We start from the raw sequence: 16,649 nt of genomic DNA, 5'->3' as shown, positions 1-16,649 counted from the left end.
AAACAAAACGTGCGGCAAAGCAAAGGAAAGGCATAATGTTAGCGCGGCTTCGCACTAGAGTGTCCAGCCTGAGGGGAGCGCTGAGCTGGAAAGCCTTCTCTGTTTACTTTCGGTTTTCGCTTTTTTTCCCTCAGTCCTTTCTGGCTTTTCTCTATTTCTATATTTATTCCCATTTTGTATTCTTTCTTTCTCTCTCGTTACATTTCTCGCTTGTTTCCTCTTTAGCAATATTTATAAGTTGTTTTGCAGCAAAATGAAGAAAATACTTCTCATTGGTGCGAGCATGCACTCAATGCTGAATATATTTTACAGGTGTCCGTGCTATTAGTGGTTTCGCAAACGTTACGCAAAGCTGAGACGACGACAGCATATGACAGCTCGGGCCACTGTAGAGTGCTCCGCGCTTACACGGCGCAACCTTTTTTTTTTGGACGTCCTCGCGTGAATGCGATAAAAACCAGGGCCGTAGCCACAATTTTTTTTGGAAAGGTAGGGGGTGGAAGAGGGGTTCAGCTATACTTTATGTATGTGGGTGCGTGCGTTTGTATTTGTGCGTCGCATACATACGCGCAAGCAAAACTGAAAACTTTCAGTGAGAAGGGGGAGGGACTGAACCCCTTCCTTTCTTTTGGCTACGCCACTGATACCAACATGCGAACGCTTGCGCTCTGAATTATGAGGACTCATGCGGAAGTCCGATCAGCGTCAAATTCCTGGAAATTCTGCCGACGCGTCGAGTTTGTTCTTGCGTTCCTAGCAACCAATCATGATTAATGCGCGACGTGTCGGCATTTCAGCGCGACTAGTTCTGGCCTCACTTGAAGCTAGAAAATATGGTTTGAGCGACCAATCTCAAAAGATGACTAACACGAAGCAGTCTGTAATCAATCGTCAAGCGTGAAGACAAGTATTCACGCTCAACAAGCACTGACGCGCATTGCCTGGGTTTTACCAGCTTCCGTTTGTATTCGCTGGAACTTGACACAACGCCCGCTACCGGAATTATGTAAACTGTCGCTAAACTTTCACCGTGATGTCCACAGTGAATCGTTGCAAACGCTTGTTCTTCACTTCTCGTTTTAACGACTAATAGCGCCATCCGCATTCACGCCGGAGACCCCTACGACTTTTTACAATGGCGATAGTTATAGCGCGAGAACAGAACGACGACAAAGAGACAAGAATTAAGGAGACAAGCGCTCGTATCCTTCTTGTCTCTTTTTCGTCGTTCTGTTCTCGCGCTATAACTATATATCGTCATGCCCTAACAACTAGCCCAAACTCCCAACTTTTAAGTGAGTTCTTAAAGGGCTGTTTGGTCACCTCGTCGCTAACAACCTCCTGCTTAAATGCAATAATATAGAATGATAGTCGGCATCTCACGTCCCACAACTACGAAATCCATGGTTATGAGGGACGCCGCCGTAGTCGATGGTCCGGAGATTTATATCGTCTGATATTCTTTAACGCGCACTGACATCGCAGCGCAGTACAGGGACCTCTAGAATTTCGCCTCCGTCAAAATGCGACCATGGCGGCCGGGTTCGAACCCGCGACCTTTTGTTCGGCAGCCGAGCACCGGAACCGCTACACCCCCGCCGCGGGCGCTTGAGGGGTAAGACGGAAATGTAAGAACACAAATAATGTTGCTGTTTGTCGACTTTTCATCGAAAGTAAAGAGCTCACAATGATAGCTGCAACAGACGACGCAACAAAAGGTGAAGTCTATAGATATTGCTATCAGCTGCCATATTCTCACATCAGATACTTCCACGCACACAACGCGCACAAAATCATTACAAAAATTTTAACGAAACCCGCACTCATTGATTGATTTGATTGATATGTGGGGTTTAACATCCCAAAACGACCATATGATTATGAGAGACGCCGTAGTGGAGGGCTCCGGAAATTTTCACCACCTGGGGTTCATTAACGTGAGCCCAAATGTGAGCATACAGGCCTATAACATATCCGCCTCCATCGGAAATGCAGCCGCCGCAGCCGGGATTTGAACCCGCGACCTGCGGGTCAGCAACCGAGTACCTTAGCCACTAGACCACCGCGGCGGGGCGAAACCCGCACTCATCGTACACGTAATTGCCACTCAACGTTTCCTGTTTTGGCTATCAGCAGTTGTAGCTAGGCAATATATTCATTACATATTTCCGCAGAATACCAGCGTTCGAATGCTACGCACTCTGGGCATTGCAGGCTTCGCGAGCAAAGCGAAACGCCGACAGTCCTGTTACAACTAGCGAAGGCAGCCACACTGCACGTGTCACCCAAGCATGCGCAGAAGCTCCAATCGAGGGGCCAGCGAACGTGGCGGCGGATCAAAGCGACGTTATAAAGGCCAGCGGCTCGGGTTATACCCACGAACGTCGCGTTCTCTCTCTTTTGTTCTCTCTCGCGCTATCGGTTACGCCGACGGCAGCCAACAACGGCGGCGCCGTTCAACGCGGGAACGGGCGCCTAAAGGCCTGACCCCACGTTCCCGTTACAGCGCGGGGTTTTCTCTCGCGGCGCCGCGCGCTCTCCTGATAGAGGGCGCGTGGCTTCGCGAAGCTGCGCGACAACTGCCACGGCGCTGCTTCAGAAAAACCCGCGCTGACGCGCTGCACCGGATACGTGTGGTCAGACCTTATGAGCTCCAGAAACATTGGCTGCGTATCTGGGTACTTCAAGGCAAACGTCGTCGAAAAGACGATAATTGATTGATTTGTGGGGTTTAACGTCCCAAAACCATGATATGATTATGAGAGACGCCGTAGTGGAGGGCTCCGGAAATTTTGACCACCTGGGGTTTTTTAACGTGCGCCCAAATATGAGCACACGGGCCTAGAACATTTCCGCCTCCATCGGAAATGCAGCCACTGCAGCCGCGATTCGAACCCGCGCCCTGCGGGTCAGCAGCCGAGTACCTTAGCCACGAGACCACCGCGGCGGGGCTCGAAAAGACGATAGTCGCCTAGCAGCCTTCTCTCTTGCATTTCATCTTGCATATTCACCGAAGTGTAAGGAACGCTATAGGGTCTTGAGAATTACATGTACCTATGTATTTTTTATTAAAAGAACACGCCAACTATAATAGCTACGTATTTACGTAGCGCCTCAGATATGCCTATTATTTGCTATTCGAATGAACGCAGTAACCAGTTCAAGATGGCCGGCCGTTGAGCGAGTTACTTTGGCCGGGTGGCTGAATTGTATCGTGTGACAGACATGTAGGCACAGAGAGAGACAGATATAATGAAAAATCTCCGTATCCCAAGTAAGACTATTGTCTTTCAAAAAAAAACTGAGAGAGCTATAGCTTGAAACGTCGTACAAGGCGCTCGGTTCATTCACTTTGACCCTGCGGTGTCGCAACGGCGCCCGTTACGACACACCGATTTGACAGGGAAGCAAGAGCAGCAAACAGGCAAAGCCCGACGCGTGTCACACGCGCCCGAGCACCGTCCAAGTGAAACCGCTAAACGCGACAGCTTTCCCATCGAGGCTGAACGCAGCTTTATCCTGCACGGCTCCTGTATATACCACATTACATAACGACCGCGCAAGTACGGTGCAACGTGACGGCATGTCTCGATACAATATAGCCATGCACAGTATACGTTCACCGGAATCACCGTTTCCTGCGCCGTTATTTCTAAACACTTATACAGTATATAGCGGTGTGCCGTTATTACACGCGTAGGAGGTGTCGCAACCCTTTCTGTACGTTACGAAAGCGGTTCCCGCGGCGGTCGACATCGGGCCTATGTATATGGGCTGTGACACTTGACGAGAGACGCTCTCCGTGCATGAGCCGCGAAAAGCGCGGTGACCGCACTCGGTCGGAAGCGGCGTGACGAATTCGACTGACCACGTCGATCACAACCCGCTGTATATTCATCGCGAAAGGACGCAAAAAATATAATATCTATCTATCTATCTATCTATCTATCTATCTATCTATCTATCTATCTATCTATCTATCTATCTATCTATCTATCTATCTATCTATCTATCTATCTATCTATCTATCTATCTATCTATCTATCTATCTATCTATCTATCTATCTATCTATCTATCTATCTATCTATCTATCTATCTATCTATCTATCTATCTATCTATCTATCTATCTATCTATCTATCTATCTATCTATCTATCTATCTATCTATTACACCTCAATCGACGTGCTTAGCAGCGCAACAGTTCACCTGCTCAGGCAACAGCAACGGCCTTGTGTTTATGTCGAGGCAACATTGAGATGCGGCATCGTGAAATGACAAGTCACTTCGATGAAGAGATAAGACTGTCATATACCAGAGACGGCCGATCACCGACAAGCCCGCGATCGAGAGCGCATCAGTTATCAGAAAGTGGTCACGTACCAATGAGCACCCTATATTGGCGCACCTTCAAGGTCCGCGTTTTAGTGCGCTCGCCGGCACTGGGTCTTTCTCGCGTGCGACGCGACCGACCCCAAAATCCGTGAGCCGTAACGGGCTTCGCCCGAATAGGATTAAATCGAAGCGTAAGTCTGTGGAAACACGCCATGCCTGCACTCGCGCTTTTCAAGACGTAGACAGCGATCGAAAGTGAAAACAATGTGCACGTCGGCCACTGATGTGCTCTGAGAAAGAAAAAAAAATGTGCTTCTGACTCTTTTTATACACCACTCCAAGAAAAAATAGAGTATTTGGGGAGTAGTTATACTACACAATAGTAAACGTTATCTGACTTGCTCACATTTCCTTTCTTGAAAACCCGTACTGGCCACTTTCCTGTCAAGAATGCTATGTCACGCTGATAACGCGCTCGCCGTTCGTGACCTGAAAGTGTCGGGCGCGCGACGATCGTGGAAGGAAGTGAACACAAGACAGATGATTATTGTTGTTGTTGTTGGACAAAGATACACCCTTTTTACTGGATTTTTTACACCCTAAAATCGAATATGCTACACAAAAACAATCACCATCTACTTCAAGTACTTTCCTCGCGCTATCATCATGGTTTTGGTAGTTCGCGATCGCGAACGGTGAGCCCGTTATCAGTATTATAAAGCATTCCCGGCCGGAAAGTGGCCAGCCTGGGTTTTCAAGGTAAGAAATGCGAGCAAGTCAGATAACGCTGAATATTGTGTAGCAGAACTACTCCCCAAATACTCCATTTTTTTCTTAGAGTGTAGAGTGCATGTACAGCGCTCTCTTTAGAGAGGCACGTTGGCTACCTTTAGCAGAGTCGTGCAAGCACTTTCTCTTGAAAAGACGTGCGTCCCACGACTATCATAAAGAGAGTGAATGTGACTCTTCAGAAAGAGCGCTGCACGTGAAATTCTCTCACGAGTAAAAAAAGAGTCACAGTTCTTAGGGTGTCCAACAGGTAACTTGATGAGTGGGTGTAGCTAAAGACGGTATTACAGTTGAGGATGGACGCACTGGAGTGTCCTTTATATGTCAGTTCCAATGCTCGTTTCATTGGCTTTTACGTTTCCCTTTCTTCGCTGCTCGTGCAGTCACAAGTCGCATAGAGTCACAATATCAGCAAATTGTCTACTATTTTTAGCCCCGATTCCGTTCGATAAACTCAGAAGCATCTGTGACTCCCTACGTTTTGAGCATGCAGCTCTTCGAGTATGAAGGGCGCCAAATATTAGAGCCTCGTTACACAGAGAGGGAAGGAAATACGACAATAAAAGAAACAAAAAAAAAACACCCTCTGTATGTAAATTTGCAGACTTGGTTCAACTGACTACAGTACTTTAGCTTTCAACCCGCCAGAAAAGCAGGGCAAGTATTCCCCGCAACCCGCATGCAGCAAACCACTCCGAAGGAAACGCGGCACGTTGAAATGCACCACGAGTAATCCGAAGCGCGCGCGCAAGCATTCGTGAAGGAAAGACGAAGGTTTACGGGACAAGTGGCGAGTCCATTCACGAGAGAAAGAGCGGAGCGTCCTCCCTACCTGGATGATGCCGGGCAGCGCGATGACCACACCGGCCGCGTAGCTGGCCCTCCTCTGGCGACACGTCTTGCACAGCGCCTTGGCCAAGTCCACCACGTTGCGATAGGGCAGGCTGGCGCGTCGGCCGCCCGCGCCGCGCGGCTCGACCGCCGAGGAGCCCCCGCTCTTGGTCGCCCGTCGACCCCCGCCGCCGCCGCCGCTCATGGTTCACAGTGGGCGGGCGACGCGAGGAGTTGTTTTTTGTTGTGGGTGGGACGACCGAATCAACAGGTAGGCGCGCCGCCGCCGCCGTATCGGCCCACGAACGAAAGGGCACCCGCCATCTTCCGCGCGAGGACGTCGGAAACGCCTCCGGGCGAACAGAAGCGAAACCACAGCAGCGACCGCTCACACCGATCGGAGATCACGCGGACTCTTTGCGGGAACGAGCTCCAGTTCGGGCGGACAGATCAAGCACGAAGGAGGACGATAGATGCCTGTGTGTGACGCGCGGCACTGGCTGGTGCGCCGGTTGCCAGCCACACCAGCAGCCGGGGTGCGCGCACCGTGCCACCACACACCTGGGCGCGGCGGCGCCCGGCAACGAGTGTGTGCGGTGCGTGTGTGAGCGAGCTCACCTGCGGCGATGGAGGGCCCCGCCGCCGGAGCTCTTCGATCCGCGCGCGCGCCAGCGCCGCGGGAAGCGTCGGGATGTGCGCGCGAAGAGGAAAGGGGCAACGATATTTCGGTGACCATCGATCCAAGAAGGGGGGGGGGGGGGCACCTTCTTTTTTTTTTTTTTGCCCAAGGAGGACCGGGCGCCACCAAAGGAACGACGCTGCCACAGGTGGAAGAACGCGCCGGCCGCCGCCGGTGTGCCAAGGTCGGCACACCCTTCGGCTCGGATTCTAGACGTGTCGCAATCTTTCGTCGCTTCGTAAGTGCCTTGGAGACGGAAGGAAGTGGCGCTGACCCACAGACGTCAGCAGCACCAATGCGCAGTCATTTAAAGCCTGTCACTGGGATTCCAGTCCACATCACGGACGTAGCAGCCGTAGTACATGCGTGGTATTTACGAACACACTCATCGCCTATAAATCTAAGAAACTTATCAGCCATATTTCTATGTAGTTCCTTGACAAACTCGTGGCTTATCTGAGAATATCACGCACGTTTACCGACAACAGGAATCTATATGTGCCGCCTCAATGCGCGAGAATAAGCTTCACATCCGCTTTGCAGCCCGGAGCTGCGACGCCTGGAACTCGAGTCGTCCCCGGTCAAGAAAAACAACACAAACTTAGAAGCTGCATGCGAAAGTAAATAGACCAATTTCTACCTAAACGATTCGGATAAACTGTTGTAGAAGGTATAACAAATGCTAGACACTCTGACGAACCTAACTATTTGGCAAATATTTCCTAGCCATATAGTCGTAGGGCATACCCTGTTGGGCTTCAGCTGCTGGACTATTAGCCCCAATTTGAGCCCAATGCGAGTGCCCTAAGGAGGCTGCTCCTCACTCAAAATGTGTCCTTCTACCATACGTAGCACATGTGTCAGTATGCGACCCCCTCCAACCTCTGTTCCTGTTCCAACAGTTGTCCATGGTAACCTCCTGGTCTTGGCTTACTTAAAAACATTCATGTTTGAATGCTAACTCAGTGATCCACACTCACGTGCATTCTAATAACAACTGTGACGTCAACGTATCAATAAAAGCCTGCTGTTGTCGCCTGTCGTCTTAATGGCCGTCCCCGCTATTGAACTACCACCGTCGTCAGCAGCATGCCTTCCCACGCTTAACAGTTAATTTGCAGTCGTTGCCGTCATTATCATCGTAATTATTATGATCGTCATCTTCGGTACATAGCTGCCACCATGATCAGCAGCGACCGCAGCCTGCTTCCACTTACTGATGAAGTTTGTAATCACACAGGTACGAAACATCCACAAACAGCAAGGATGGTAGCATAACCCACATCCCCGTACAATAACAGCTGTAACATGATATGAACTTCCACTTGTTTCAATATTAAAATAGAAATACACAGAGCAAACTATTAAAAATCTGCAAGAAAAACGTACAGAAACAAGGTTAACATTCATATGAGCTGAAGTAATGCGTTTCTAGATATATAATGTATGTTTTCAGTGCATAATTTACATTTCTTTACTGTTGACGGAAAAAAAGTAGGAAAAGTATTGGAAATACCATAGTTTGTGCGTGGTGCGGTGAGTCGGTTTAAGCGAGATGATTGGTTAATTAACAAGTTCGCGATGTTCCTCATATGAGTAGCACCCTTGGTCACTTCAAATTTTCGTTCTTTCTTTATTCAATACTGCGGACCGTATACACAGATCCAAGCTGAGTGTGGGCAAGAAAAAATCAGCAGCAACAAAGCGATGCCAACACAAATATAGCTAATACGATTTGCAATAAACCCAATACGAATAAAGGCTACAAAGACTCATTCCAGTCTGTTACGGTGCGTTGGAAAAAAGAAAATTTGAATGAATCTGTTCTCGTAAAATAAGGTGTCAAAGAATTAGGATGATCGCGGCGAGTAAGTGTTGATAATGAAGATGAACATTCACAAGAACACATAACCTGACACTCATATAGGTGGTCAAACTCGGATAATTTTGAACTTCAGAGACAGGACACGCGTATGTTCATTGTAGCGTACATCGACAATAGCACGTAATGCTTGCTTCTGCGCCTGCTTCTGCTTGCTCCTGCAGTGTGACTAGATCACCTAATAATATTTTCGCACAGTTTAACCAAACGAGGTGACAATAGCGAAGATGCGAAACAAATAGTAAATTATATATAACGGGTTTCTGTTGCAGCCGTTATCAGAGCTTTATTGTAGTCGTTATCATCATCATTATCATCATCATCATCACGGTCATCTTTGCGACAGAGTTCACGCGCACGTTTAAAGAAACAAGCAAGCAAGTACTTACCAAACGAGTAAAAGGTAACCTGCCTTTTTTTAAATTTTAGAGCATGCTTTTTAGCTTTGTGATAACCACATTGTTGCAGAAATTTCAAAGCATTCTTGCCGTCACTTTTTGCTTGTTACAGACAGAAGGCGAGCCGCATCGAAAGCTCAACATGGCGGAATTCAACCACTCAAACAAAATGAAGCGCTATTTTCAAGAAGAGCCAACACAACTTCAAGTCAGACTGAGAAGAATCCGGCTGTTTGATACTGACAATACAGTCTGCGCTTCTCGCCCCGCCGCGGTGGTCTAGTGGCTAAGGTACTCAACTGCTGACCCGCAGGGCGCGGGTTCAAATCCCGGCTGCGGCGGCTGCATTTCCGATGGAGGCGGAAATGTTGTAGGCCCGTGTGCTCAAATTTGGGTGCACGTTAAAGAACCCCAGGTGGTCTAAATTTCCGGAGCCCTCAACTACGGCTTCTCTCATAATCTTATAGTGGTTTTGGGACGTTAAACCCCACATATCAAGTCTGCGCTTCTCGGAGATTTTCTTCTCTCAAGCGTGCATATGTCACCACCTGAAACTTATATTACGGCTGAAATTCGATAAGCTTTTCAACGGATAGAAGAGTTACCTCTTTTCTGCATATTTGCACAGAAGAGCAAAAGTTGACGCAACCTCGGCAATGCATTCGTGAGCGGTTCCGCAGAGTATAACAACCAATCAAGAGAAGATAATCGCGGCGCCCATAATAACTTTTGTTGACAAAGCGCACACGACCCACCATAGTCGGTATTAAAACTTGTGCGCTTTGCTTGGGCTCAAATTGGCTACGGAAAAGTAGTGTAAATGGCTGTGAACAAATGACGTCGACATTTGGGCGTGTTTTACGTTACCGTGAAATTTAGCACGGTTTCTATTTTTGGATTTCGTTCGTTTCGAAAAGAATTAAAAAGAAGGTACAATTAAAAAGCAGTCTATATAGAAGAATTATAATAGTCGAAGGATTATAATAATAGAAGAATTATAATAGAAGGATTATAATAATAGTAGTTAATCATATAGTGGTTTTGGGACGTTAAACCCCACAAATCAATCAATCAATAATAATAGTAGTCTATATAGAAGGATTCTTGCCCGGGGGTGGGCAAGATCACGATTAAAAAAAAAAGACAGAGGCCACAGAACCAAACAAAAAAAAGAAGGGGGGGGGGGAGGTGGCGAGCGGCCTCGCTACGCCGGATTCAAGGAATGTGAAAGCGCGCGACATCGGCACGCGATGTTATTCGTGAATTCTGGGTAACGACACTTTCGGCCACGTCAAGCGCGGGGCGTGCCTAAGCATGCATATTGGTGTACGCCGTCGCGGATCGCTGAATGCGTGGGAGAATACGTTCACGAAGACTGCGCGGGGTTTGGTTTACCCCTGCGTATATATTTACGACGAAGGCGAACCTGTTTGGCCGCAACGTAGAAGCAAGCGTAGAGGATTACAGCGCTTCTCATGACAATCAATATGTAGTCACGACAAAGTTAGGGATGCGGCAATTTGAAACGTATTGAAACGTGCATGATAAGTAGCGATTCCTTGGGGAGGGCGGCAAAGGCGGACTTCGGATTGACAGCGTTTTTTTCTTCTTCTTTCTTTTCCCTTTTTTTGTTCGCAGGTATCGACACCCGGAAGGAACGTGCAGCTTCATCGCCGTGTCATGAGTCACAATGATTCAGCCACGAACCGAAATAGTGTGTTTAGAAAAAATTTATTGCCACAAACGTCAATAACACTCAACAGAACATTTCCGTCTTAGACATACTCTAACGATGATGACAAGACAGACGTCATTTACATGAACATGGATATGAGATGACGTTGAAAAAACATGTACATTCGATGGTTCACTCAAACACAACCACAAAATACTTCAAGGTAAACAAGAGACAAATAAAACATAAATATGTGCATTTTGCATATTTACATGTTGGCATGCCATTTTTGCCGGCACATCGACAGTTCAGCCTACCAATACCAGGCCGGCCGAAAGACAAGTTTCACTCGTCCGTCATAGACCGACACAAAAGGGCAAGACCAGTGCCGAAGAAATTCCTCTTCACCGAGGAAGAAGAGCTCCTCCGACAAAACAGACAGCAGCTCCGAGTACAATCGTTCTAGGATCGGGTAGAGCGCGCGGCGGCGGCGGCCCGCTGCAACCGCCTCGCAGCGGTTGCGCCAGAGGCAGAAAGCGCCGGCAACAATGAGAAGACAAGCGAAGCGGCCTCGCGAACAACGCCCAGAAGAAACGAAGCGATTTACTCTGAGGCAGGGAAATCCAGCATGTACGGCTCTCCAAAAAACGCGAGCAATGATGCAATGCCTCAGAAAATGCTGATTTGTTTCCCGAAGGGAGCAGTTCGGACATGTTGCTGACTGGACTATTCTCCACCTTTCGAGGCGGTCGAGAGTGGGAAGTACACCCCATCCCAGGCGCCACATGAAGTCCCGAAGGTGTCCAGGCAGAAAAGAAGCCGTTAAGGAGCTCCAAGACACCCGTCTAGAGCGAGCACGGCGGGCTGGCGGGACCAACGGAAGCAACAAAGCAGCAGTTGTCTCAACTATGTGGTTGTTCAAAACATCTATGCCAGGACAGCTCGACTTGACATGGCGAAAAAATGCAACAGTTGTTGCATAAAACGCAGGAAGTGTTATTGACTGTGGCCCCCTGTTAAGTTGCGCATTAGGCATCAAATGGCGAAGGTGAGTACCCAGAAAGTAGTATGCAAGCGTTCGTGCGGGAGATTCCTCCCCTTGCACTAGGCGCAAAAGGAAACGCAGTGCCAGCAGCCGACAGCGTATGGACACTGAAGGGAAAGCAAAGCCTCCTTGAGCACGCTGCTGTCCCAGTGCCGCGCGAGAGACCAACTCAGTGCCGCCTGACCAAAAAAAGGAACACAAAGCAGACTGTAGTGATCGCACGATACGTAAAGATGGTTGCACGACGTGAGAAAGGTACCAAATGCGACCGCAAAATACAGTCTGCGCAAGGTACCTCCGCTCAAGAAGCGGGAAGTCAAAATCCTGTGCATCCTGAATTTTCAGTCTTACTTCCTCGAGAGCGTTTAACCAAACAGATTCGCAAATGCCGTAGTGATTGTATGAAATACCTAAAATACGAAGGGACGCGGCCGGCTGAATGGGAACACCGGCGCTAAGCCTGGAGTTTGGAGAGCCAATGAAGAAATACCGGGATTTGGAGATGTTCAACGCTGCACCTGAAATGTCGCCATACTGGGAAAATACATGCAGGCTGCGTGAAAGGCTATCTTCATCTGAAAGGTACAGGGTTATATCATCAGCGAAAGCTGTGACTTTCACGACACCGCTACCAGGAAGCGCAAGACCCCGGACACGTGAATCCGCGTCAAGAGCACGCAAGTATGGCTCAAGGCTGAGGACAAATAGCACAGGAGACAATGGACAACCCTGACGGACCCCACGTGTTATGGAAAAGGCAGCACTTTCCCAACCATCCAGAACTAGTGTGCTTTTCAGACCAGTGTACGTATTTTTAATCATTTCCACAAACGAATGAGAAAAGCCGAAGGCTGTGAGCACTTTAAAGATATACGCGTGCTCTAGTCGGTCAAACGCTTTTTCCTGGTCCAAAGACACAAGGATACCACGCGCAGATCGCGACAAAGTATAAGCTATGATATCCCGTGTCGTATATGACAAGCTGTGTATTTCTCGTCCAAGCACTGATGAAGTCTGGTGATGACCTATTAGGGTGTTCAACAGACCCCTCAAACGTTGAACGGCTACCGCCGCGAATATCTTATAGTCAACGTTGAGGAGCGTGATAGGTCTCCAATCTTCAGGATTAACAGAGGAAGAATCACCCTTTGGAATAAGCACAATGCGTCCATCTCGAAAACTTGATGGAAAGACACCGTCCTCGTAGCATCGCCGGATTACCGCGGTAATTGTAGCACCAATCTCATCCCAAAATGTCAAGTAAAACTCAACAGGTAAACCGTCTGGCCCTGGGGCCGTTCCACGTTTCATAGATTTCAGTGCCACCTTTACCTCTTCAGCCGACGGAGGGATGTGCAGGCAATCTGCAACTTCTTGAGGAATACGGGGCAAACTTCTAAGCATTGGCGGTGTTTCATCACAGTTAGTCCGCATGGCCGAACACGACATTGCTTCAAAATGCGCCAAGAAAACAGATCGATCACGCGTAGGAAGCCGCTGCGCAGGTGGTATTTGTGCTGTCATAGAGACAGGTGACTCTGATTGCCCAAAAAAGGAATGTCTCGCGTAGCGCAGCACCTCGGGATGTGCACATGGGTTGTGTCTACAGCGCCATGCTGCTGCCGCCAGGGACGAAGCAGCAGTCAAGCGCTGAAAGCGTTCACGCAGTTCACGCTGCCACGCTCGCATCAGAGGAGAAGGCGTCTCGGCGCGCAAAGCAATGCGTAACTTCATCGCGGTATCAGAAAGCTCTTCAGAAACGCGTCGACGAAGCGAACACCCCTCCACTGCGCAGCGCAGGCGCCACTGTGTTTTAAGCGCATCCCAATCTTCAGGACCAGACGCCGTGAGCGACACACGTATTGCGCGTGACAAATCTGATCTTGAGCGCGCGTCCTGCAGGACGCGAACATCAAGACGCCATGGCTTTTCTGAGAAAGAAAATGGAACTTCGAGCTTCAAGACAATAGGCCGATGATCAGATACGTACACAGGAGAAGGTGGGAAGGACGGAACGCATAAATCAGAGACAAACGCCTCTAACGCTCGTGGGATATAAGCCCGGTCGAGCCTGCTGGAGGATCGTCCACGTCGCCATGTCCAAACAAAGGTATTTCCGTGCACTACATTGTGCGCGTCTAGTAATGAAAAGTGGTGGACAAGGCGGCGAAGCTCGCGTGAATTCCAAACAGACCGGCCCCAGCCAGGACCTTGTACATCGGTTCGCGTATTTAGAACGCAGTTGAAGTCGCCAATCAAAATGACGTCACGACCGGTAAGAAAAAACACATCCAGGTCTCTAAAAAAGTCATTAGACTGTCCAGCTTGCGCTGGCCCATACACACACAGTATCCTTAATCTGAAAGAAAAGTAGCTACAGTCTAAAGCCAAAACCCTGCCCACGCCATCGTAAAAAGCATGATGATCCCTTAATAGAGCTCGGTTAAAAATAATAATACCTACTCCCGTAAAACGAGATGTAGCAAAAGAGAAATAACAATCTAGGTTGAACCTTCGTTTAAAAGCAAGCACGTCGGATAGCGAGAAAAAATTTGTTTCCTGGAGGCACAAAACATCACAATTTGCAGCGCGGGCGACACTAATCACTTCAGCCTGCTTTGCCGGACTGCGAAAACCCTGAACGTTCAATGAAATAATATGCAGTGTAGTAGCCATAATGAAAAGTAAAGACTAACCTGGACGCGTAGTTCTAGACGGTGTCCTGGAAAGTGTCCAGGGGACACTTGCTCGACCAAATTACAACGCACTGTTCGACCCTCCAGAAGAGGGTCGAGGTTTTTTGGACCGTTGGGATTTACCACGGCCATCACTGCGTTCATCGGAGCAAGAGCTGGAAGTGTGCTCTCGCTTTGTTTCACGTGGAGCTCCCATTTCAACGTCAAAATCGGCAAGGCTAGACAGTCCGATGCTACTATCCAGTCCCAGGCTGAAGCCGTCTTCCGAAGACGTGTCCTGAGGAGGTAGGGACTGAGCCGCCGGCAAGCTTGGATCCACATTCTTGATGCTGGCAGCACTGTCCGCGTCTCGGCAGTCCGGTGTAGGCACCCTTTGTGTGGGCGATTTTTTACGTGTACGACGCGATGTCGAAATGGTCGGAGCGGCCGCAACAGAAGAGGCTGTGGTGTTTTCGCCACTGTTTTCCAAAATAACCGGGGTCGTAGGGCCAACTCCAACAGCAGCAGCCTGATAACTGGGGTCATTTGTGCACTGAACATCAAGTGGCGTCAAAGAAGAGACGCCGACGCCGTTTTCAGGGCAGTGCGTTGCGTCTTTCGAAGCGCACGGTTCCTGCACCAGCGGGGAGGCCAACGCGCCAAGCGTCGCATCGACCATCGCGCTTTCGTTGTGCGCTTCGTTTGAAGGAACTTGTAGGGGTGAGGCCAGCACAGCGTCGGTGACCTCCTCTGCGTCCCCCGAGTCGGTAGTTGGTTCCATTGCCGGTGTCAGTGGTGGAAAGGCACCAGCGGCAGCGTCTGAGTAAGAGCGGCGGACAGGGCAAACCACAGTTGGGTGGCCGTCCCCGCAGCGTCGACATGGGCGGTCACATCCATCACTAACGTGACCGTGCACACCACAGCGACCACAATACGGTGTTGTGCACTGGGCTCGTAGATGGTCCCCTGAGCCGCATCTTCGACATACACGCTGGAGACCACGGTAGTCAAACGTAGCACGGTGACCGGAGATGCGCAGGTAGTTCGGCACAGGATTAGCGGCGTTCATCTCCATTCGAACATACCGCGTTCCAGTGAGTACGCCGCGTCGCCCGCTCATCAAACCACTGGTGACAGTGAGCACCTTGCCATATGGGGATAACGCTTGGACGAGAGCTTCGTTTGAGACGAACGATGGCAGGAACAGGCAGGCGACGTTGGTCACTTGTGGGCCAACGGGAACGACTTGAACACGCTCGCCGCCGATCACCAGGCAGCCAGCATTGACGATTAGAGACATGGAGGCCATGCTCTTAACGGTGACTTGGAAGTTTCGAGCTCCCTGATGCTGCACGCAGTATACCTCTGAGAGGCCGACTATTGAGGCCGTCGCATCAACGACGGTCTCGGCACTAGTCCCCGTAGGGACAACAACGTCGAAGACAAGCGCCTTCGAAGGCGTCCAAGACGCGACGGGCACCATGACTCGTACTGACGGACGCCCCTGACGTAGAACGATCAGGGACGTCCTTAGCACTTACTTTAGAGGTTTATGATGTCAAAGGCTTATAGAGGTTATAGAGGTTTATAGAGGTTTATGATGTCAAAGGTTTTATATGATTCGGTAAACATTTTAAAAATAGCGATTTAAGCACGAAGACTCGTACGTGCGCGTCTATATCAGACGTGTACGGCAACAACAAGATGGTACACTCTACGAAAAATAAAAGAGATAAAAAGAGACCTTACGCTCTTTTTGGTGAATCCGAGTTTCCACATTAGAAGCCCTCTTTAAATAAAAACGCTAACTCTCGGCGCTTTTGGCTGGGTAAGTTGGTGCGACAATTGCGAAATAAACCGGCACGAAAGACGGGACGAAAGACACAAGTACGACAGGAATCATCCTGTTGTACGGCGTCTCTCGTTCCGTCTTTCGCGCTGATTTATTTTGCAAACGTTAACTCTCGTTTGGAGAGTTTCGCCTTCCCTCTATAGAGACTCTCCGAAGAGGGCGTAACAGTATCAAAATAAAGTTTGCGAGCGTCTACAGTGAGAGCTATGCAGGGTTCCCGGCTAATTCCAGCCGCTTTAAAGCGACACCAAAGAAGAAATAAGTTGCTTGTCTTTAGTCAATGTGCGCTCCGTGGCCTATAATGGGTAGCGCAGCGCGCAGCGAATAGAGAGGTCACTGGTTAGACGCCCTGCGTTTTCTTCTAATTATTTTCTTGGCCATTTGTTGGTGTATATTTCACGACGTCACATCCGTGACGGAAGTACGTCAGCGGGGGCGGTGTTCGACCCCGGCATAAAACACTTTCAAGTTCAAAAGACAACTTTTCGG

General features: G+C 49.2%; 1 protein-coding gene and 1 long non-coding RNA gene across 2 annotated transcripts in view; one reads left to right on the top strand and one right to left on the bottom strand.

Annotated features, from left to right (window-relative positions):
- The window catches only part of LOC142786498 (rho GTPase-activating protein 45-like), a 192,512-nt gene extending 186,034 nt beyond the window's left edge, over positions 1 to 6,478 (bottom strand). Inside the window, exon 1 of the mRNA XM_075884225.1 lies at positions 5,956 to 6,478. Coding sequence (XP_075740340.1) covers positions 5,956 to 6,159 — 204 coding nt within the window. The 5' untranslated portion in view covers positions 6,160 to 6,478. The remainder of the gene's footprint in view (positions 1 to 5,955) is intronic.
- The window catches only part of LOC142786499 (uncharacterized), a 43,335-nt gene extending 32,480 nt beyond the window's left edge, over positions 1 to 10,855 (top strand). Inside the window, exons 2-3 of the long non-coding RNA XR_012889080.1 lie at positions 9,026 to 9,204; positions 10,552 to 10,855. This is a non-coding gene — a long non-coding RNA (uncharacterized LOC142786499). The remainder of the gene's footprint in view (positions 1 to 9,025; positions 9,205 to 10,551) is intronic.
- The last annotated feature ends 5,794 nt before the right edge of the window (positions 10,856 to 16,649 follow it).

This window comes from Rhipicephalus microplus, unplaced genomic scaffold, assembly GCF_043290135.1.
Source record: "Rhipicephalus microplus isolate Deutch F79 unplaced genomic scaffold, USDA_Rmic scaffold_24, whole genome shotgun sequence".
Classification (NCBI taxonomy): domain Eukaryota; kingdom Metazoa; phylum Arthropoda; class Arachnida; order Ixodida; family Ixodidae; genus Rhipicephalus; species Rhipicephalus microplus.
The sequence above is the reverse complement of the archived record's forward strand: the minus strand, read 5'-3'. Positions and strand labels throughout refer to the sequence as shown.